The sequence below is a fragment of the Glycine max genome, chromosome 10 (genome assembly GCF_000004515.6).
Source record: "Glycine max cultivar Williams 82 chromosome 10, Glycine_max_v4.0, whole genome shotgun sequence".
Classification (NCBI taxonomy): Eukaryota; Viridiplantae; Streptophyta; class Magnoliopsida; order Fabales; family Fabaceae; genus Glycine; species Glycine max.
The window spans coordinates 38,406,880-38,431,573 of NC_038246.2; the positions used below are offsets into that span (position 1 = coordinate 38,406,880).

The 24,694-nt window shown below is 31.4% G+C and overlaps 2 protein-coding genes across 3 annotated transcripts; one reads left to right on the plus strand and one right to left on the minus strand.

Moving 5' to 3' along the window:
- Nucleotides 1-505: 505 nt before the first annotated feature.
- On the plus strand, nucleotides 506-11,590 carry LOC100802878 (lon protease homolog 1, mitochondrial). 2 transcript variants are annotated; one of them, XM_003535273.5, is made up of 20 exons: nucleotides 506-904; nucleotides 1,600-1,665; nucleotides 1,861-2,052; nucleotides 2,162-2,227; nucleotides 2,374-2,415; nucleotides 2,517-2,639; nucleotides 4,496-4,594; nucleotides 4,813-4,878; nucleotides 4,957-5,043; nucleotides 5,779-5,818; nucleotides 6,238-6,409; nucleotides 6,730-6,854; nucleotides 7,770-7,900; nucleotides 8,001-8,105; nucleotides 8,303-8,416; nucleotides 8,630-8,797; nucleotides 8,950-9,051; nucleotides 9,251-9,457; nucleotides 9,928-10,443; nucleotides 10,829-11,590. In XM_003535273.5, the coding sequence occupies exons 1-20, from the start codon at nucleotides 629-631 to the stop codon at nucleotides 11,015-11,017; spliced, it is 2,886 nt and encodes a 961-aa protein (XP_003535321.1). In that variant the 5' UTR covers nucleotides 506-628; the 3' UTR covers nucleotides 11,018-11,590. The 2 variants fall into 2 exon arrangements, with proteins under 2 accessions (XP_003535321.1, XP_006589120.1); XM_006589057.4 differs by having other exon boundaries at nucleotides 9,251-9,424.
- A 154-nt stretch (nucleotides 11,591-11,744) lies between these two features.
- Nucleotides 11,745-15,145, minus strand: LOC100787534 (uncharacterized). Its single transcript, XM_003535999.5, has 5 exons — nucleotides 14,875-15,145; nucleotides 14,385-14,552; nucleotides 13,725-13,898; nucleotides 12,621-12,727; nucleotides 11,745-12,112 (listed from the first exon to the last, which is right to left on the minus strand). The coding sequence occupies exons 1-5, from the start codon at nucleotides 15,067-15,069 to the stop codon at nucleotides 11,902-11,904; spliced, it is 855 nt and encodes a 284-aa protein (XP_003536047.2). The 5' UTR covers nucleotides 15,070-15,145; the 3' UTR covers nucleotides 11,745-11,901.
- Nucleotides 15,146-24,694: the final 9,549 nt, after the last annotated feature.

Sequence of the window (24,694 nt, forward strand, 5' to 3'; positions counted from 1 at the left end):
AATACATCAACTAATTATGAGGAGAGGGTGAAAAAGAATATTAAAGAGAATTAAAGAATATTGTTAGCATTTCTATTGTAATTCGTTATTCTTGACAAAATTTATGTCATAATTAAGTCCACAAAACCACACATTCCTAAACATGAAAAAAAAACAAATTTTCAAATTTAATTTTAAACAGACAACAATTGAAGCTTGATTTTTTTTTGGTGTATAAATGAAATATATAATATATACATGTGAAATATACAATTTTTTTTTATCTAATCTATAAATTATAATATTTTTTTAGAATAATCTAATTTTATATCTTATTATTCAAGACATTAAATATGTTTAAAATATACATAATAAGCTGATAACTTCACCAACAGAGTTTTATTTTACGTTTCTTAACCCAGTTTTATTTTACTAATAACAGAGGACTAAACAGTACTTCCGCTGCAAGAAAAGGTTAGTTTGGTAAATAGGGTAGACGAGGGTTTATGAAGGGCTTTAACAAATCTGGAAGCACGAACACAACACAGCTCAGCCCTCTCCGCGCGCACAATCTTTTCTAATCCAATACTTAATTTCTATACCTCGCTAGGGCATAAACCAACCTTCAATTCTGAAAATCCCATTGCCAATGTTGAAGCTCATTGCATCCTCGCGCATCCACCGGGTGCACCCCACGGTGCTCCGTCCCGCACACCATTCCGCCTCGCCGCTGCTCAGAGTGCTGAGTTCTCTCGGCGGGTTAAGCTGGAGAAACGCTAATGTTGGAGGCAGGTATTTTTTCTGTTCCGATTCCAGCGACGGCTCCGATCACGTCGTTGACGCCGGAGTCCAGGCCGCCGAGGAGTCCGAGTCAAAGGCCTCCGCTATCGTTCCCACATATCCCAGACCCGAAGATTATCTCACTGTTAGTTTCGGATTCTACTCGTTACTGTTATTAGTTGCTGGATGGGGCGAGCAAATTGTGATTTGTGGCAAAATTTAATAAGCTAATATTAACTTATGGGAGAAGCTTAATTCACTTTACCTTCTTGTTTTCTTCCCTTATAAACACTCATGGAAAAGTTTGACCTAACATGACAAGGATTTGCTCTTTGTATGTGTTTTAATTTGTGAAGTGTAGCAAAAACTGTTAGTTTATCGTTGTCTGAAGTCTGAAATCAACAGTTGTTTTAGGCTTTGGGGATAGGGATTTTATTTACTGAGCCAAATATAGTGTTTTTCCTTCAGCTAATATGTTAACATCCTTGAGTTTTTCTGCTCCTCATTGCCTTGATATGATCTTCTTGGAAATGTTGGCTCTTATTCGATTAGAGGGTGATATTTTTTTGTTAACCTGTCCTTGTTATACTACTTCATGTCTAGGCTATTCTCAGTTGTGTTTCGGGGTGCATCATGTGATTCACACACCCCAACGTGGAAATAAATCGAGGACTGTTTCGTACAGTTTTTCCAGTATTTGTTATTTAGATATGTTTTGTAAAACAAAATAATTGGAGCTTGTGATGAAGTCTCTTTTCTACATTGTTTTATTTTCAGTTTTCTTGATAACTCATACATGATATTCTGGATGCTTATTTTTTCTCCTTACCTTTGGAACAGGTTTTGGCATTACCATTGATACACAGACCACTTTTCCCAGGATTTTACATGCCAGTCTTTGTTAAGGTATGGTGAGTTGTCTGGAGTGAGGAGTTAAACATATTTCTTTGCTTTTTACATGCTTCTGGATTAACCTTTATGGCTTATGCAAATTGTAATCTATGATCAGTGCATGTATGTGGCAAGGACTTGGCTGAATGTAACTTGAAACTCAAATGTATGGTTATCCAGATTCTAATGAGTATTTTACTATGTATCTAGGATCCCAAATTATTGGCAGCTTTACAGGAAAGTCGAGAACGACAAGCCCCGTATGCTGGTGCTTTCCTCCTTAAGGACGAGCCGGAGGCTGATCCCAGTGTAGTATCTAGTTCTGACGCAGATAAAAATGTATATGATTTAAAAGGAAAAGAGTTGTTTAACCGTCTTCACGAAGTTGGGACTCTTGCTCAGGTATGTGATTGGTACGTAGCTTACTAGTTGCTTTATATCTTCGATGGATTGCTTGTATAACTTTAACAAGTACTTCATATTTTGTAACTATTCCCCTTCTCAATACCAGATTTCAAGTATCCATGGGGATCAGGTGATCCTGATTGGTCATCGGCGTCTACGCATAACAGAGATGGTTAGTTGAATGTGTTAAAATTAAGAAAGACTAGTGTTTACTTTTTAATTTTATTATTGTGCCAGTATCTCCATATTTGTGTATATCTTATAGGGGCTAAAGTAATTTTCTGTTTATTTAGCACTGAGAACTTATCTTTTCTGCAGGTTAGTGAGGATCCACTTACTGTAAAAGTCGATCATCTCAAGGTATGTCTTTATCTACTGTTTCCTCATTTTATATTTTCATTAAACTGAAAGATTTCTATCGAATTATCTATTCTCTTATTGGGTTTTACTTGGTGCTGCAGGATAAAACTTACAACAAAGACGATGATATTATAAAGGCCACATCTTTCGAGGTTATATCAACCCTAAGAGATGTTCTTAAAACAAGTTCCCTTTGGAGAGATCATGTTCAGACTTACACTAAGGTTTGGACCCTTCTCTGTATGTGTTTATTGGAACATGGAATCGGGGTAAGGGATTAGAGTTGTTTAGATGGCTAGGTTGCTAGGTTTGTTTGCATTAGTTTTCTTGAAATTTTGAAAGTTGACACACACAAATATGGAAAATAGTTAAAGTCAGTCTTTGTGATAATTTTAACCCCAGTGGAATGGTAGTGTGAGAAAGAAATATAAAAGGATTAATCAAGAACAGAAAATATTAGATAAAGAGTGAGTAAGTCATTATTATTTTAACTTCTAAGAGCCGTGTTTTAGATATCTTGATAATGAACCTTTAGACATCTTGTTAAGTGACAAATGTAAGTTTGATGAAGTTTTTGGCTGTATTTCAAACAAGTTTCTTACAATTGTCTTATAGAATGGTTCCTAGTTGGATTTATGGATTATTGGCATTTCTTCTTTCTTCTACTCAACATTCAACATATCACCACAAAAATTAATATTATTTTCATATGATGTGATATATTACAATGTGATACAAGACATAAATGACTAACCTGTTCTTATACTAATACTAGATCATAATTCTATCTAACTAAGGAAACGAATCATAAAAGGTAAGGAAATATGAAAACCAAGGAAATAGGGAAACTAATCCTAAGAGATTATATCTAAGATATTCTAAATTATTCAAGATATAATAAAGATACTATTGGATATTATAGATGTTAATGCAAGAAAGCATTTTACTCTGAACTTCAAATTCAATCATTTTGCGTGCTTGCATTTTCGGAATGAGAAGTTTTCTCTGAAGTAGTGGTGCTTTGTAGCCTTCTCCAAGTATCATATGGTATTGTGAACCCAAAGGTGATTTCAACAAGTGTAGAATATACAGCATATTGGTGATATGGAGTATGGACATGTTAGTCATCTTTGCACTATGGCTGAGGTTTTATAATAATTATTAGCCTTTAGCCCCTTTTCCAAGGAAACTTAAAGGGTGCTCTATGGTTAATACTTTTTCTTCAATTTGGCATGCTCAATAAAAGACATAAATGTTGTCTATGTAAGTCTACTATCTACATAATATTTGAGCTGCTTGCTTTTGTATTGGTTGGTTAGACTTGGAGTAATCTATGTTTGGTATAATGGCGAGTTTACGTTAGCTGTTGAGGGCCTATCACTACCCTCCTCCTTAACCTGGGCTTGGAACCGGCTATGGAAAACATAGATGGAGTTGGAGAAAATCGTCAAGGAAGATCTTAGGCTAAATAATATTCCTGAAACCTTGGTTATTAACTGTGCCAAATGTGTGATCAATGTAGCCGACCTCACCTAGTGGGATAAAGTTTTGTTGTTATTGTTGGTTGGACTTGGAGTAAAACACTCAATTAATTAATTTATTGATGAGTTTTTTTCTCAGTTATTGTATTTTTCTGTTACTTGCTCATTAAGAAGATCCCGAAGTCTGTCCTTTCATGACTATATAGCAGTTATTAGGGTCAACCAGCTTGTTCCTGATAAATACTTTGATTTTACTTATGTTTCTGAAACAATTTTTCTGTGTAATAGAATAGGAGGATAGTAAAACTATTATTCTATATAAATACCCACAAGCTATTATTATGTTGTTAATTTTTCAAATAAAGTAATAAATTAACAGATCGTGTATTATGATTCTTCCCATGTACAGATAAATGAGTATCTCAAAACAATTGCTATAAGTGCCTCTCCTGTATTTTTTTATTGCTTTAAAATATAGAAAAAAAAGGACTACGCAGTTAAAGTACTTATATTCTGGTTGTTACATGTAATATTGGATTACAGTTCAATACTTTACTTCTATAATATTATTATGACTTCCTTTTTCTTAAATTGTGCAGCATATAGGTGATTTTACTTATCCAAGGCTTGCAGATTTTGGTGCTGCAATATCTGGGGCAAATAAATTGCAATGCCAACAAGTTCTTGAAGAGCTAGATGTGAGCACCTTACCTTTGACACTGACCCTGAGAAACTCTGACTTGATGTAGTGAGACTACATTTTCCATTTTTGTACAGTAATAAGTTTTAATTTCTTGGGTCAAATCTTTTTGGAAACTGGATGTTCTCTATCACTATAGAATTAACATATAAAAAGGTGAACATATGGAAGACTGAAAATTTCACATTTGGAGGTGGATTTTGTGTTGCTGAACAGGTGTATAAGCGATTAAAACTTACACTGGAGTTGGTAAAGAAAGAGATGGAAATCAGCAAGATTCAGGTAATAATGTCTTTGGCTTTCATGTATGTATTGCATTGAACTATTCATTATATATTAAGGCATGTTGATTCTTGTCAGGAATCAATTGCAAAAGCAATTGAAGAAAAGATAAGTGGTGAGCAGCGCCGTTACTTGTTAAATGAGCAGCTTAAGGCCATAAAGAAGGTACAAAGCCCACATAATTTGTTTACATCCATGTGCTGCAAATCCTTGACAAGTTGGTTCATTATGCCTTTTATGTAGCTTCTATTATACAATTCTTTATGTTAACTTGCCAATGGGGTACTATTTGAATTTTTTCTTTCTGTACATGGTTTCAATGCATGATCTCTTTCTGCTGAACTGGAGTTCATGAATTTATTGCTGAGAAAATGCTGGTTTAGCTTATTTATTATGTCATTGACTTCATTCTTTGGAAGTCTTGTATGATGTCCCATCAGAGGACACATTTCTTATTTTAATTAGGCTTTATAGTTTATCCCGTGGTATTGGAAGTTTAGGTATCGACCTAGGCATCTGATCTTGCTGGTGGCATTTTCCTTTATCCTATCACGAGTGCAATTATATTTATGGGAAGGTTTTTATTTAGGATTATGGCCTTTCCATAAGCTCCTTTTAGCTTATTCCAGCCTGTTTGGATACAAGGATGGAAGTGCTTTTGAGAACTTCTCTACTGGAAAAAACTCTATATTTTCTAGTAGAAAAGCTCTCAAAAGCACTTGCGGCTTGTATACAAACAGGTCCTCTTTATGAATAAGCTCATATTTAGTAATTTTGAAGTGCTTAATTAAGTTGTTTATCCGAAATTCCGAATGTGCCAAGCCAATGATATGTTTTGCTGAATGCTCTATTATTCAAATTGGTCTTAATTTTATTTTCTTTTAATTTTCATATTTGCAGGAACTGGGACTGGAGACTGATGACAAAACAGCTCTTACTGGTTGGTTCTGATCTATAATGTCTGCTTTTAGTACAAGATAGTAGCTTTCTTTTATAACCCGTGTCATGACCAAAGGATTGCTGTTGTGTGCATACATGTAGGCAAGGTCATTTAGCTTGTAGGACTTACGACTATGTGATTGAAGTCTGATTACTAAATTACTAAAGGTTCACCTAACTTCTTTTTTTTTTTTTTTTAAACTTGTTCTCCTCTTTATGTTTCCATGCAGTATCCTTCAATATTTTTTGTACAATACTATAGTGGGTATAGGAATATTCTTTGTATTCTGATTGATATTTCTTGTCATCAGATCAAATTTGAGTCACAGCTTCTAGTTGTTAGTCCATAAAATGTTTATGGAGGTATACTTTAGTGTAATTTGTTTTTTATCATAACAATTTTTTTGTTCTTTATTGCAGGTAAATTCAGGGAAAGGATTGAGCCAAAGAGAGAAAAATGCCCGCCTCATATTTTACAAGTTATAGATGAAGAACTTGCAAAGCTACAGCTGTTGGAGGCTAGTTCTAGTGAATTCAGTGTTACCCGTAACTACTTGGACTGGTTGACTGCACTGCCTTGGGGTGAATACAGGTTTCCATATATGGAATTTCATTCTTACTATTGTTGCTAGAGTAATTTAAATTTATTTAAGATTTCAATGCTTACTTCATATGGAGGACACCACCCATTACCATTCATGTGGGACAGATGTGTTTGACAGCTTAAATTTAGGACAGCTGCCAAACATGGTTTTTGGAAAGGCCCTTTGGTGACAAATAAATGCATAAACATAGTTTTCAGAGGCTTTTGGATGTACTAAGGGTTTTTATTCTCTGAATTACTGTCCTTTTATGTTAACTACAAATTATTTCAAATCTCATAAATTTTAATCAGTTAATTCCCCAATCCAGTGATGAGAACTTTGATGTTACTCGGGCACAAAAGATTCTTGATGAAGACCATTATGGATTAACTGATGTGAAGGAAAGGATACTGGAATTCATAGCTGTTGGGAAATTAAGAGGGACTTCACAAGGTAATCATGGTCCATCTATATAATGTATCCTGTAGATTTATCTGGGTTTTTAGTATATGCCAAATGCTATATTGCTATATTGACCTGGCTATTCAATGTCTACAAAATACTAGGTTAAATAAAAAATTTGGTCCTTACACCTTTTTGTTTTAGGGCCCACATAAAATATTTAGAATCAGTCTCCGCCATTTGCTGAAGTTATAATGGTGTGTTAGAGTTCTGTTCATGTAGAGATGAAACAAAAAAATGTGTCAAGTGTAAAGAGTATAAAGACCAAAGTGTTGAGTTTTATTTTATTTCTATGTTGGGAGTTGGGACTAAAATGAAGTGTAATTTTTTTTTGCACGGAGACTAAAAAAACATCAAGTATAGAGATTAAATCTAATCTTGTTATAACGTCACAAACAATGATGACCATTTTGTTAACGGTTTTACATTTAGGGACCAAAATGTAGGTTTTTTTTCTTTTCATGTGGGCACTAAGATGAAGAAGGGTGTCAAGTGTAGGGACAAAATTTATAATTTAACCCAAATACTCTATTGCTATCAGTTCTTTAGAATTCCGATAGGTGAGATGCATGATTATAATTCTATATATGACTGTGTGAGGTATTTTATGGCAGGGCAACCTTGCTATGTAGTAATGAGTTTGGTATTAATTTTTTTTTAACTAATATATATTTTCTATGAAATTTGAGTAATAATTTAAAATGTTCCTGACTTTGTTGACTGGTTCTGGCTTTAATCTGGATAAACTTGCCCTGGTTTATGTATTTGGTGTTGATTCTTGTTAAATGGATTTAAGATTTTGACTGTAGTATGCTAATCCATTTGTTTAAAGTTTAAGCTTTTGGTGCTTAAATCTTTGCATGTTCAAAAAGTGACATGGTTCCTGATATTTCTGATATATGCCAGGGAAAATTATCTGTCTTTCTGGTCCACCTGGAGTGGGCAAAACAAGTATTGGTCGTTCAATTGCACGTGCCTTGAACCGTAAGTTCTTCCGATTCTCTGTAGGAGGATTAGCTGATGTGGCTGAAATCAAGGTAGCTACAGTCTCTGTTTCCTTGTCACAGTTGAATTATATAAACCAGTTTAATGGCAACATATGTGGTAATCTTTTGAATCATTAATTTTATTTTACAGGGTCATCGTCGAACTTATATTGGTGCTATGCCAGGGAAGATAGTACAATGCCTTAAGAATGTGGGCACATCCAACCCCCTTGTTTTGATTGATGAGATTGACAAAGTAATACATCTCTAAATGGTTCAATTTTTTGGCGAAGTAATTGTATTTTCTGATTTCCTATGGGTCGTCCTGGCCTTGGCTCTAATAAATATAATGCATGCATTTCAGTTTCATTAAATTTACTATGGTTTCTAATCTTGTAATTATTCAAAGAAAAATGCTGATTTTAATATTAATATGTTTTATTCAATTGTTAGTTGGGCAGAGGACATGCTGGTGATCCAGCGAGTGCTTTGTTAGAGCTTCTGGATCCAGAGCAGAATGCTAATTTTCTTGACCACTATCTTGATGTTACCATTGATCTATCAAAGGTATTAATTTATAATCTGGAGCCTTTATAGTGAGGTTGTGATATAGTCAGCATTTGTACATGGTTTATTAATTGTGTTCATTGCTGATAGGTAGTTCATAGGATGGTCAAATAGTTCTTGAATGTATTCCTTTCATTCAGTTCCCTGTAGGCAAAGTAGGCTTGTTTTTACCATAATTACTTAAGCAGTTATGCGCTGGAAATCTCACTGCAGGTTCTTTTTGTTTGCACTGCAAATGTTGTTGAAATGATACCTAATCCCCTGTTGGATAGAATGGAGGTTGTTGCTATTGCTGGGTATATTACTGATGAGAAAATGCACATTGCTAGAGATTATCTGGAGAAGACCACTCGTGAAGCTTGTGGAATAAAGCCTGAACAAGTATTTATCTTTGCTACCTGTTTTGCAGTCCATTCTCCTGCAGAGAATGGGATTTTCAAAGTCTTAACATAGTGTTATTGCAAGCATAATGATGCCAGCTTTTATCGCCTTTCTTGCTGAAAATATTGACTTTAAAAACTATCCTGCTTCAGGTGGAAGTGACTGATGCTGCTCTTCTTGCCCTAATTGAAAATTACTGCCGAGAATCAGGGGTCAGGAATCTTCAAAAGCACATAGAGAAAATTTACCGAAAGGTCTGTTAAAAGTTTCAGTTACTAACACAGTGAAAAGGCTATATGGTGTATATGGTTGAAAAGAGAACCACTCATGATTTGTTGTTTTCAATAGTTTTGGCTGCATTAGTTCATTACTAATTCACTATATCTGAATTTGAATATATAGTGACTGTGTCAGTTACCTGTGACCAAAAATGTTCTGTTTGTGGAATGGCAGATAGCGCTACAACTTGTGAGGCAAGGGGAGATGATTGATGCTACCATGCTACCAATAAAAGACAAAGTTGACTCTGATGAATTAGGTCAAAATGCAGTTCAAAATAAGAACTCTGAGTTGGTGGAGGGTATCGATCCTGAAAAAGAGAGTGAAACATCTGATGAAATTCATAAGGTGCAATCATCTGATCAATCTCAATGTCTCGAGGTAGTTTAGCCCTCTGGAAGTACAATCAAATTCTCTCTTTTATAAAAAAAACAATATTTTCTATGATATATAAGAGCTATGTAAGGGTAAGTTGTGCCTTGGTGACTTGTTGGTCATGGGTTCGAATCCGGAAACAGCCTCTTTGCATATGCAAGGGTAAGGCTGCGTACAATATCCCTCCCCCATACCTTTGCATAGCGAAGAGCCTCTGGGCAATGGGGTACGAAGTTTTTATATATAAGAGCTATGTACATGCATTTTAGTGTTTTACCTGCTCTTCTTTGACAGCAGTACAACCTTGTGGTTTTGTCCAAAAGTTTTTAACTGGTAAAAAACTATGCTCACAAACTTTGTAGTTTGATAATTTTCTCTGAAACCTGATAAGTTTTTTGTGGTCCATTAGCCACTGGTTCATTTATTTGATATATATATATATATATATTAATATATATGGATCGTAATTTTGGCAGGTTGCAAAAGAAAGTGGGGGAGATAAGGAAATTGAAACAAAGACTATTGAACAAGTATTGGTTGATGAATCTAATTTAACTGACTTTGTTGGCAAGCCTGTCTTCCATGCTGAGCGCATCTATGATCAGACACCTGTTGGTGTTGTTATGGGTCTTGCCTGGACTGCAATGGGTGGTTCCACACTGTATATAGAGACCACATTTGTTGAAGAAGGGGAGGGAAAAGGAACACTGCACCTCACTGGTCAATTAGGAGATGTGATGAAAGAAAGTGCTCAGATAGCTCACACGGTTGCCCGAAGAATACTACTGGAAAGAGAACCAGAAAATCCTTTCTTTGCAAATTCAAAACTACACCTCCATGTCCCTGCAGGGGCTACACCAAAGGATGGACCAAGTGCTGGTTCCACGATGACCACTTCATTGTTGTCCCTTGCCATGAAGAAACCTGTGAAGAAGGATCTAGCAATGACTGGGGAAGTGACACTTACGGGGAAGATTCTTCCCATTGGCGGCGTATGTTGAGAAATACCTTCTATTGCAATATGTTGAGAAATACCTTCTATTGCAATGTTATTGTTCCTAACTTTTGGATGCAGAGACTTGTGTGCATCTTTCGATGTTGGTTTTCAAGCTTTCGGAATTTTTTTGTTTTGAATGCTGTTACATTTGTTTCAACAACGAAGGGGTATTTCCTTGATGGGTTGGCCCCCTTCTTTCAGTATCTATTCACTGACTAAACTACATTCAGAATAAAAAAAAAAGAAAAGTCCTCTAGTAATCTTTGCCCAGCCAACGGATTATTCATCAGAAGCTACCCCTCAACAGTTTTTGCTGTGAATTCTTTTTTGTACATTTTGTGTCTGAAACTGTCACTCATGCAATGCTGTGAAATTTGCAGGTTAAAGAGAAAACCATAGCCGCAAGAAGGAGCGAAGTTAAGACTATTATATTCCCTTCAGCTAACAGGAGAGATTTTGATGAGCTAGCACCTAATGTGAAAGAAGGTCTTGATGTTCATTTTGTTGATGACTACATGCAGATCTTTAATTTGGCTTTTGATGATGAGCAATCTCAGAATATAAAGTAAGTCATTAATGCCCTGTAGGATCTTGAGATGAAACTTGATTCTTTGTTGAGCTGGGAACCAGATGAATTTTGTACTATATGAATTTAGTACCAACGGTTTTTGGAGTTTCTATTCATCTCTTGGGCTCAAGGTCTTGTTCTATCATTTCCATTTTTCAGACATTCCAATTGTAATAACATGTATATTTGTATTCGAGGGATTTTTTTGCTGAGGCAGGGCCATGGAGTGTTCACAAGGAAGAATATTCTAATACATACAATAATACAAAACAACTTTGCAAATTCAAATTCATTTTTTTTACACACATAGGGTGGGGATGAAGAGTCATTCTCAGTAGAATTACTCCACTTAATAACTATGTGTGTATGTATGTCTCTCTCTGTCTGTATATATGTGTGTATTTGTGTCTCAAACTCTAGCTTCGTTGTTTATTTATTATTATTATTATGGAAGGGGCTAGGGATATGGAGAAAGGGATGTCAATAATACATTGCTTGTTTTTCCAAGAAAGGGGCTATGAATTATGTAAAACAGTTATTATAAAAGTTAACAAAGTTTTATGAATTTATTATATATGACAATTGTTATCGGATGATAATGTAATTTTCTTTTATTGTGTTAGTGCATTTATTCAATTTTTTTTGGGTGAATCTTGCATTTACTAATTTGATATTTTTAGAATTGATCTCACTAAGTTCTTTAAGTTGTTGACCTAAGTTGCGTACATGTTGTGCATCATAAGATAAAATAAAAGTGAAGGAATACACTCACTTTTTTTCGTACTGCTGATGCATATATTGCGTAAAGGGCAAGAAAATTTAAAAAGATAAATAACTTTTTTTCATTTAGAAATATGAAGCATGGAGAAATACAAAAGGACATGTTCAGAGCATAAGGGAGTAGGTATAGGCAATGGCATGTGGATCATGACCAAAAGAAAATTGAGTCGTTCCTTGATCTAAATGTGAACTAAAATAAGCAAAATGTGAACTAGGAAAAGGTCTTAGGCTCAATTCTAACAATCGATTATCGCTTTGCAATAGCTTTATGTAGTGTTGGTCAAGAACTCCATGAGGAAATTGAAGATAGTGCCTCCTGAATAGAAATGTTTGTCAGCAACATAGATTTGGAGAAAAAAAATGAAAAAATAAAAGAGAGATGGAAAGTTATATTTTTTTTTTTTGTTTATAGCAAAAAAGAAAACTAAACAGCTACTAATCTAGGAGTGGAAATTCCTATGAAAAGTTATATTATGCAAACAATTGTTTCAACTTTTTTTATGAAAAAAATACCTTAAAATATGTTAAGTGTGTAGATTTAAACTTTAGAAGAAAAAAATATAAATATAAAAAAGTAATCATTTTGAGAAGTTATTTCTAATAGTTCCTAAAACAAGGTTGAATTATAACTACTGTTTAAAATAAAATAAAATTGTATTTATTTTTTGTTGTAACTAAATTAAAAACAACTTTTGTTTTATATAAAATCTCTAAACAAGTTTAAAGCTTAAACTAATGGACCAAATTTGTGAGCAAATTGTATCATTTTTAATTCAACATAAAATTAAAAAGAGGAAAAATGTAGAAAGAGTAAAAATATGTACCGGTATTCTGAAGCTTGACCATCGGTGAAGTCATGAGATATAGTCCACGTAGTATGTTTTTTAGGCTTTGGATCAATCTCGCGAAAGAACGACGGTACTTTGTCTAGCTGCAGGGAAAATAATTTTATGGACATAAGAGAGGCATAAACTATTTTGAAACACTTAAACTGTTGGGTGAATAAAATTTATTTGATTTTACTATCTGAATATGCATGCTTCTTTCCCTGAAAGCCGTATGAACTTCAAAGTGTAAATATTGCATTAGTTTATATTTTTCTGTGTACTAAATTTAATATCTATTTATAAAAAATAATTAATTTAAAAAATCAAATAATTTATTATGCATTTCATTTTCAAAAACATGACAAGATTTTTATTTAAAATTTATTTTTAATTTATAATTTTTAAAATTTTATCTAGCAATTATATATATATATATATATATATATATATATATATATTTATATATATATCTTCCTATAATTTTAAATATTCTACTCTTTTAATTTACACTTTTAAATTTTACATTTATTCAATTAAAATAATCGTAGAACGAATGAAATTGTTGATTGTTTAGTGATGATCGTTGGATACTTGGATTCGTTATCCACTGAGCTTGATTTGTGATTATGTTAACCTCCCTACTTTGTACTTTTTTGTGATAGATATTATCTACTTAATTATTTAATTTATGTAATAAAAAACGAAGAGCTCAAGTGGCAATGCGTGACATTGCTATTTCATTTTTTATTTATCTTGGTCCACTTTCCACTTCTTTACCATCCTTAGCCTACTACTTTATTACTCGTTTTGTAACAAATAATAAATAAAAATTAACATATTATGAATGATCAATTATCATATCATATATACCTATGCTTTTAAAAATAATATTTATTACTAACTATTATATTAATATACATTTAAAATTGTAGAAAAATTACTTTTTTTCCTCACAATAGGAGTAATTTTTTAAAATGAAATCAAATTTTATATGTAAAAGTCCAATGTATATTTTTTTATTATAAAAAATTATCGTATACTTTACTGGGTCATCATTTTTTTTTCTTTCTAAAATACTGGTATATATAATGAGAAATATACCTCAATTTCCAGTATTCCAGGTGAATTTTCCTCCATAACAGCTCGAATGGCCGATATATTCTGGCAGTGTATTTCAATCTTGAACTTCAAACCATCATGTAATATCTCCCAGATCAATTTTTGTCTTGCATAATAACACTTAGCTACCAATTCATAAGGATACTTAGCCTCAATCTGCACGTGATTAAATTTGTATAGTCGATAATTTAATCAAGACTAATATACTGACCTTTTATATATGAATATTATTTGAAAGAAAATGGTCATCCAATTTAGTCTTTAAGATTATCAAAATCTGTACAAGTTGGGAAAACCCCATATAACAAAGGGTAATTTTCTTTGTTTATAAATACAGCAGTTTAGGATTCACCATGGATCTTCTAAACTCATTTAAAAATTTACTAAATTAGGTAATGTTTAATTTCCAACTATATATCCCAAGTGAATTTAGCAGATTTGTTTCTAGAATGCATGCAGTTGAAGGTTCTAACATAGATTGAAGGAAAAAAAAGACTCTAAACTCAGCTAAGAAATTAAACAAACGTTGGTTGAATAATAGTATATTTTTCCCTTAAAAAAATCAACAATATTCACAGAAAATGATTTTCTAACTACATTACAGTTCAACATTCAATATTCGACCTATTATATATTTCTTACCTTAAAATAGCCGATCCTGAGCATATCCATTGGAAACTGCACAGCCTTTAGTTTCTCAACCTTGTTATTGGCTGCAACTTGGCTTGTCTTGGTTGGCTGCAGCATTTCAGGTGTCATAGTGATTTTCAACCCGAGGAGTGGTGGAAGCTGGGAAAACTCTTTCAAGGCCTGTAAAAGAACCCAAACACTAATGTATAACCATGAAAATCATTTTCTGCACAAATAAAAACAAAATGGAAATAGATTCACCCAATCATTCTCTGAATGTGTTAAGTGATGAGATATAAGATTGGTTGGATGATTAAAAAGAAAAAAAAAAGTCATGAATTTTATTTTTTACTAATAAAAATTAACAAATAAAATCTAACAAGTAACATTTATGATAAAAAAGAGAGTGTAACTGATTGTATGTACAAGGTGCATATATGGAAGAAATTAATTAAATATTCCGTTAGCATAGGTGATCGCATGCATAACAAAAAATAAGTACCCTTTTATATGCAGTTTGTTCATCATCATCATCATCAATATATTGGTGGTGGTCTTCGTCGCGAAGGTATGAAAAATACAAAAACTGATTATCTGAAGAGTTATATTGATATGAATTAGCCATAGCAATCTCCTGTTGAGTAGTGAGGGCGAATCCTTGGCAAACACTGTCATCGGATCCAGTGCTGTGCGCCATAGAACCGGTTTCAGGTATGGATATAAACAGCAAGCTTAATTGTGCTGCAGATGAGTCTGAGTTCTGTGGTTGGCTTGTTCACGATTTGTGTTATATTACTTGTGCTTATTTATATTCTTTAATTTGTAGGGTGCGTTCATATGTATTTTAATTAGTGTTTATCGTTAAAGTCTGAACAAAGTGGACTAACTTCTTTTTTGGTGAAAACAAAAAGAAAGTGAACTTTGTTTAACTAAAGTAGAAGCTTCCTTTCGGTTTCCTAAAATAAGGCTGATATTCAGAGGCTAAAATTTGTACTCTAATTAATTAATGCCCAATTTATATATTCCTTAATTTTAAAAAATTTTATTCATATTTTATCCATATTTATGTTTTTTCTAAATTAAAGTTATTTAAGTTTGTCCCTTTCATCAATATTGTTTTTAGAGGGAATTTTATTTAAGCTGGATGAAACTATTATTAGAAATAAAACATTTCTTCTAAATACTAACACATCTACGTGCCTATTGATCTAAGCAATAAGTAGTTTTCATTAATATGATATTCAATCTACTTTATTTTTTTAATTCCATGTTTTAAATCTATCCCTTATTTCAGCTATTTTTTTAAAAAGTTTACTTCATTTATATATCATGCAGAATACTGAAAAAAAATAAAACTTTATTTACACAAAATAAAATGTATATGTAATTATGAAAATATAATTAATGAATTTATAATATTTTTAATGATATGGCACAGGAATTTAATATAAAAATATTTTATTTATAAAAAATAAATATAACTTTGACAAGAATGCAATTTTTTTACCTAAATAAATTAAAATTTAAATTAATGAAAAAAAAATTGAAAGGAGAAAAACACTCTTTGTTTTTGTTTTTGTATAAAACAAAAAATGAAAATTTAGCTTGTATTTGGATGAGGAATTATAAGAGAGCTAGTAATTCATATTTTAAAAAAAAATACTTGAGGTGAAATATTGTTAGATATATAAAGAATTTAAGAAAAAATGAAATTCTATAAATTTATGAAAGCATTTTGATTATTTGAAATTGTAGTATTTCAAATTCCATAAAAAAAATTAGAATTTAAAATTCTTGATGTTATCTCTTCTCTGGTTTCTTTTTCTCTGTTCACTCTATTTTCCTTCTTCATTCCTCTCTTCTCTAACCCGTATCTCTCTCTTGTCTCCCTCTTTCTTCTTTCTCATTTATCTCTCTTCTTTCTATCATTATTGACGTAAAAAGTGCCAATGTTAATTTATATTTTGAATTATTAAATATTATGATATTATTTTTTAATCACCAAATACTTAAAAATTGGGTAATGTTTGTATTCATTAAGTTTAATATTAAAATTTCAATTTTTAAATATCTATTGTTTACATTATCTTATAATTTTCAATATTTTTATTGATATTATCTTCTTATTTTACTTGAGTTAAAAAATATTTATATATTATACAAAATATTTACTAATTATGTATATTAAAGCTTGTTTAATTTTTATCTTTAATTTTTTTATATGGAGGAAGATAAGGAATAGGAAAAGGGCCCGTGAGTGACTACTATAGTTGTAATTCAATTCATTACTTATTTTTTTTCTTACAAGCTAACATGTTAATACCATCGAGGCAAGATAATTCTAGAAAAGTCAAACAAATTCAACTTCTTAACAATTATTAAATCTAGAGTTAAAGTGGTAAATATCAAGACTTTAGTTTAATCAAATCATATAGAACTAGTTAATGATTACATGACTTCTTTCAAAATGGCCTACACATAACTTTCCGACTTCATTCAAAAAAAGCACATGCTACACTGCTACTATTGCTGTGTAATGTGCTCTCTTTCCACTCCAACGAGAATGACAGAAAGTGATCACATATCTCTCAGTTTACGACGGCTAATGAATGAGATGCTTCGAGATTTTGTGACGTAACAAGAGCTGGGAAATCTTTATCCATGCTCACGCGTATCCAAATTTTTCCTATTACTTTATTAATTTTTATTCTTATGTTACAAAGGCGCCCAATTCAACTGGATAAGAATAATATCTCAAACGTGACGTGACTCATATATTCCATTTTGTTGGCAGTTTATTAAACTTTGATGAGTAGGGTGCCGTCATTTGAACCTGAAAGTGAAACTAGTTGATCACATGATCCATTATGCATATGGATGAATGTTATAATTATCGTACAGAGTATAATGATTTTAATTTATTGAGTTGATAATAATTAAGATAAACCTATATATGTCCAATAGTTTTAACACGAAACAATAGGATTTCACATTTGTAGACGATAGATCAATGTGCTGATTCTTACTCTAACTAGACTAAACTTTGTGCATGTCTAAAGTTTTCAAGCCATATCAATTGATTTCATGATAATGTCAATAAGATTATAGTGATGCTATTGATGTTCCAAATCCGAAATGATTTGCACTTGCCTTCAAGTAATGATTGGGGAGTATGACGACTATGGTGCAATGGTTTGAATTGAGAAAACGCAATACTGACTTCACATTTGAATTCACGAAAAGTCACAAATCCATATTGAGACTAAAAGAGCCGCTAAAAAATACTGAGGAAGAAAACTACCCCAATTGCATTTTCAGAGTGGATAGTGGAGAGTGGAGAGTGGAGACCCACCATATGAGATTGAGAGGTCACACCAAATAACAGGGTTTCAATGCTAATGCATGAACCTGCATTATAAGAAAGTAAAAGGGTAATCATATTCACATATATGCACAGTTCAGAGCGCACGCACGCATAGATTTTAATATTAGTAAAAATCTACGTGTGAGATTGTGTTGGTGAATTCCCTGCTGATAAAAGCCATCCACGTGTTAGGTGTGTGATTCTATTCTATGATCTGGTTGAGAAGCAATAGTGATTTAGGAAATGAAACTAACCAATCAAACTATAATCCCGTTTAAGAAATAGCAGGGTTCCTAAATAAAAACATTTTCATACGTGGATCCCACCCCACTTTGCTTTCATACGTTTCTTTATATTTTTAATGAAAAACGCATGTGACTGTTTCATGTAGAAAATCTAACGTCACCTCATTTCTCCACCTCAGATTACCATTGTCCTATTCCTATATATCTAAAAGCCATCACATATTGCGATGTCATGCTACCAATGGAGAAGATGGAGATAACAATAAAAAGGTTGGAATTACGTTGAGTCATATTTTATAGTTTATATATATTCAACCTGATCGAAGATTTCGTCTCATACATTTAAAAATAATTAGCATAAAGTTTGTGATTAGTCTTCTAGAAAATATAAGTATTTTTGGCCATGTGGTATATATTCTCAAGTTTATTTATGATTTAATTTCCCTATCCATGACTAGGAGGAAAAACACATTGATCTCTTCGTTCTTAACTATATATTTTTATGAAGAAGTGTAAGGAACTAAACCCAATGGTAATTTATTATCAATTTATCATCGTCACTACTTTCCACAGAACAAAGATTGTCCAATTCATACAATATCGAAAGCCTGCCCGACTCTAACTTAAGTTGGCCACTGAAATTGATAAAGATAAAGGAAAAAAAATGGATTCATTAGAGTATAGAATAAATGGTTTGTATTTACGGAGGTAATTTGATTTAGGTGATCTTTCATTAAAAGCATTAGATGTATTTAAAAATATTATATCGTTATATTTATCAACTATTAATAGAGAATCACCAATAATGCACTACTACAAAAAGCAGTTTTAACATCGGTTTATTAACATCGGTTTTGGACAAAACCGATGTTAAGTTAAACGCGGTGGCATATTTATAAATAAAGTATTATTCTTAACATCGGTTTTCCAAAAAACCGATGTTAATGCATACACATTAACATCGATTTTTGAAAAACCGATCTTAACATCATTAGTTAACATCGGTTTTTGAAAAACCGATGTTAACGTGTCACATGTTAACATCGGTTTTTCAAAAAACCGATGTTAATATAAACTTTTTTTTAATTATTTATATATTTAAAAAAAAACATATATTGCGTTATTAATTATATTTTAATTAAAAAAATAATAATTAATAAACAATAATAAATTCAAAAGGTAAACATTTAAAAATTAAACTAAATTTTTAAAATGAATTTCATAATTTTAATTTTATTATTTCATGATTATCATTTAAATATAACACACATTTATATAAATTATTTGATATTAGTTAATTTGAAAAAAAAACTGTTTTTAATAATAGAGTTTAACTTTTATAGAATTTTTATAGAATGTTGGTAAAATCAATTATATCGTAAAAAAATTAAAATTTATTACTAATATATTTTGATTTAATTATTATAAAAATAAAAAAAAAATCTTCATAAAAAGGTAAATGGAGAATATTGTTTAAAAATTCTATGAAATCCTACTATATTTATGTTATCGTATTATCTTTAAATTAAAAATAAATTAAAATATTTGTATATATTAATTTGATTTATTGAAAATATATGTTACAGTGGTTTAATTTAAATAATTATAGTTATCTCATATATTTGTAGGATTTAAAAAAAATGATATTTTCATTATTTCTAAACAAAATTTTCAGAACAAAAATAAAAATATTTTCATGAGACACGAAAATTATGTTTTAAGTCTTTAAATTTAGAGTTAATTATAATCCACATGTAATTTATTTTTATTACATTTGTCATTTTTTTATTATTTTTAACCACATTTGTTAATTATGTGAATTTTTTGTTAATAAATTTAATAAAAAAATCATTTAGGAAAGAAGAAACAAAGAAAAAGAATTATATTTAAATAGTGATGAATTTTTAAAAGAGAAATTAAATTAAAAAAAGTTAAAAGTAAATGTTTTAAAATATTTTTTTAGCTAATGAAAGAAAAATTTAAAAATTAACTAAAATAGTATGTCAAGACTTATTTCGAATACACTTGACAACGCATTGCCTTATGACTTATGTGATGCGTCGAGACAGTGTAGAGAAATAATATTACAACATAAATTTTTGCATCAATTTAATAATATAAAAAAATTCTCTATAATCAAACAATTTTCTATGCACGTATAGAAAAATTGTCACGCTAAGCTTACTATAAATAACAATTAATATTTATTATCAAATAATAGTGTAAAAATAATTTATACTATCTATATATGTATAAACTATTTGCTCTTAAAATTTAAAACAAAAGAAGGAAGATTAAACTCTTGTGAGAGCACGAGAAATAAAAGTATATAACTGAATCAAAGGATGTATGCTTAGAGACGAAAGTATATAATTGTTGATAATTAAATTATCAATACCAAAATAGTTTTTTAAATAAGTAAAGAAACACGATGCTTTGCATCTATAAAATTACTTATTAATAATAATCTTTTGGTATAAATAATTTTTTCTTATTCGAAAAGTCTGGACTTTGTTTAGTTTGGTTGCCTTTGGGCGTTGGTCCTTCAAATTTGGAAACAAAGACTGACTATATTGTGAGTCAATTTATGAATAGAAGTGCATTTCAATTTTTTTCTTTCCTTATTTTTTTGAATTAAAACTAAAAATAATAATTAAGATTGGAATTTGTCTCTTTCTTCAATGATAATCATAATAAAAAAATTCAAAAGATAAGATTGATTTAGGAATATAAGACATACGTTGTGGGAAGAGAACTCTTCAGCAGATTGTTGATACAACTCCGGGTTCCTTGGTGCTTTTGAATTGAGAATTTTAATCTTTGGTTTCGTTTTGTTGTTTCTTATCTCTTTCTACCAAAAAATAGAAATAAAAAATAAAGGAACCGTGTAGTGAGAGGGATTAAGAGAAAAAGGCACCTGTGAGAGTGACAGATATTAAGATTAATTAATATGATATTCGATCTAACAGATATTAAGATTAATTAATATGATATTCGATCTAGAATCTTCGGTTTATTATAAAATTAAATATGGATTCATTTGCACCGATTACATGTATATCAAGATAAAAGAGGAAGTGAATAATTTTATATAAATAAATTATTACTACAATATTTTAACAAATATATTGCAAAAAATAAATATTTATTTCATATAACTAAAATTTATAATTTATAATATATAAATTATATTCTGAATAAAATTTATAATAAATAAATATTTTTGAACATAAAAGTTATATTTTAAATTTATAATAAATAATTTATATGTGATATATTATTATTTTTAATGATTCGTAATTTCTTTTAAAAAATTGAAATTTAAATTAGAACTAGAGGTTGAAAGAGATGGAAAAAAAAACTCTTAAAATACTCACGCTCAAGAATAACAACTAAAAGAGCTTTCATTCACGCTATAGAAGGATTTATAGTATTATTTTTTATCAAGGGAAAATAATAGAAAGGCAAGAAGCAGCCAAAAGAAAGGCAAGAAAGGAAGGGGCACCAAAAGGCAAGAAGCTTCCAGAAGAAAGGCAAGAAGTAGCCGATAACGCCACAACACAGTTTCTTTGTATTTCACAGTACAATCAAGTAAACTTGTTTTTCTTCTCTTTTATTCTGAACTTCATTGATGCCTTCATGTTGTGTTTTTCTGTTACTGATTTCTATTGTTCGTTGTGTTTCGTTGAAATGAATGCTTTGTTTCGGTGGAGCTTTTTCAATTGAAAAGAAGAAAACAAATTATGGATAAATAAAAAGATTGAAAAACTGATTCAAAGAGGTAGAGATATCTCTGCGAAGAGGATTCGTATTTCATATCATCGATATCGTTGCGAGGGAAATGGATCCTCTTCATATTTCTTTTTTCCTTGATTTCTTCTATTTTATAAGGCTTTGAAAAAATAAATAAAATGGAAATGATATACACTTTGGTGGAGTAAGATTTATTTTCTAAAGGAGAGGATCCGATCCCCGTTATGAGAACTCCTGTGTATGTTCATGAAAAAAGAAATTTATGGCTGATAATGCAAAGCAATGTTCAAATTTTAATTTATTTTTAATCATATATATATATATATATATATATATATATATATATGACCATTCATTAATTTTTCTTTTCTAAGCTTCTTTACATTTTTTAACAAATTGTTGAAATTCAACTTAAAAATATATATGTGAAGTTGTGAACCATGTTTTACGGGAGTCAACCTAAAACAGTTTATAATTTTGAAATATGCTTCACAAGACTATGTGCACCCAAAGTGATGTTACGATTTCTTATGCAGGTAGGAGCTACTGCATCAATGCTGGTAAGATGCCCCTTTGCATCCAAATCTTAATTGTTGGATTTTATGTTTAAATTACAATATTGTGTTTACTTTTTTAGCTAACCATACAATTTATATAAATAAGTTTCCTTTTGATATTTTACCAATGCAAAAGAATATCTAATTTGTGCATGCTGATAAAAAATGAGTTTCTACTCATCAATATTGGTCTTACGTCCCTCATTTTTTGTCATCCTACTGGTATGTATCAATTTGAGACCTTTTTATCCGCACTTCTTTTTTTTCTTATTAAACCATGGTGCTAACATCAACTAGGGGGAGAAATAAATTATGCAACACATAAATTGTTAGTTTATTTAATCATTTTTATGTTTTTTTTCTCTCACCAAGAATATGTTTTGACCAACCAATAATTAGAGACTAATTTTTTGTATTCACATTGTCAGGGATCAAACTCCTACTAATACGCTTAAAAAATTGCTATAAAAAAGGACGAGTCAATATGTGGGCGTGAACTTTACAATTACGTGGCCATACATGGCTAGTTGCCAATATGCCATTGATAGAAATTTGAACCGTTCAAAATCGTTGATGCAATCAGAATGCATTTTTAATACAAGTTTGTTAAAAAGATTTTGTGCTTGTTTTTCTTCCCATCCCATGAGAACCAAACTTCTAAGTTCTAACCTTATCGCATCTCATTATTACCATTTAGGCTGGATCTAAATTAAAAAATCATGGTAGTGGTAATATAGCAACTATGTTTCACTTTTTTTTTAATCCGTAAGAATTAAAAAGAAATATCAAAATATTTACAATTATGAATCTGTTAATATACTTTCGCAGAATGATTGAATGTACATCTTTTCTAAAGTGTATTTTATTTCAAAATTTATTTTTCCAAGAGTCAAAAAATATACTTGCCTCCAGCTTGTCATACTTTATCCAGAAAGGAGAAGATCAGTTTGTGCCAGCGTCTGCGCCAGGTTAAAGTACCACAAGGATACTCTTCAAATATTAAGCGCCTTGTGCAGTTCAAGGAGCTTAAACTGGTGGGGTTAAAGTCTCATGATTGTCACGTGTTGATGCAACAATTGTTAGCCGTGGCCATACGAGACATTTTGCCTAACAAAGTTAGGTTAGCCATAACTCGCCTGTGCTTTTTCTTCAATGCCATATGTAGCAAAGTCCTTGATCCGGTCAAGTTTGATGACTTGGAAAACGAGGTTGTAATTATACTGTGCCAGTTGGAGATGTATTTTCCTCCTGCTTTCTTTGACATCATGGTCCACTTAATTGTTCACTTGGTCAGAGAAATCAAATGTTGTGGTCCTGTTTATCTGCGCTGGATGTACCCGGTTGAGCGCTACATGAAGATCTTAAAAGGGTATACCAAGAATCTACATCGTCCAAAAGCATCTATTGTTGAAAGGTACATCGCAGAAGAAGCCGTTGAATTTTGTTCAGAGTACATTGAAAAGGCTAAACCTGTTGGCCTTCCTGAGTCTCGCCATGACGATAGAGTAGGCGGTAAGGGTTCAAGAGGACCGCATGTTATCACTCCAAGTGTAGAAGATTTGTTACAAGCTCACTTGTATGTATTGAATAACAGCAATGAAGTTTTGCCATACATAGTTCAGCATGAACATTTAGTCAAACAAAGTAATCCAAAAATGTCAAAGAACTGGGTCTTGAAAAATCATAACAAGACTTTCTCTGATTGGTTTAAAGATACAATCTTTGCTGACGAAAATGCTTCTGAAACATTAAGAAAGCTAGCTCATGGGCCTAAAAGAAATGTTATAACTTGGCAAGGATACGACATAAACAAGTATTCCTTTTACACAAAAGCACAAGACGACAAAAGTACAATGCAAAACAGCGGGGTCACCCTAAGGGCTGAATCTCAACACTTTGCAACTGTACATGATGACAATCCCTTTGTAGCTTCAATCCCTTACTTTGGCTTCATTGATGAAATATGGGAGCTTAACTATGTCAAATTTACTGTTTGTGTTTTCAAATGTAAGTGGGTTGACATCAATACCGGTGTGCGGACTGATGATGTAGGATTTACGTTAGTAGACTTAAAGAAACTAGCTTACCAGAATGACCCTTTCATCATGGCAGAACAAGCTAAGCAAGTATTTTATGTGCAAGACCCTTGTGATGAAAGGTGGTCTGTGGTTCTAAACGGGAAAACAATTGGTGTTAATGTAGAAGATGATGATTCATACATGGACACTTATGTTAGTCCTTTGTCTACAAAAATGACTTCTAACAACGTCGGAAAAGAAGAAGCTGACGACGTTCATGCTAATCGTAATGATCATGATGAAGGAGAATTAATTAACATCGTCTAACGTAATTTTCTAATATAATATTTCATTTCGGTACATTCATTTACATAACTCATACAGT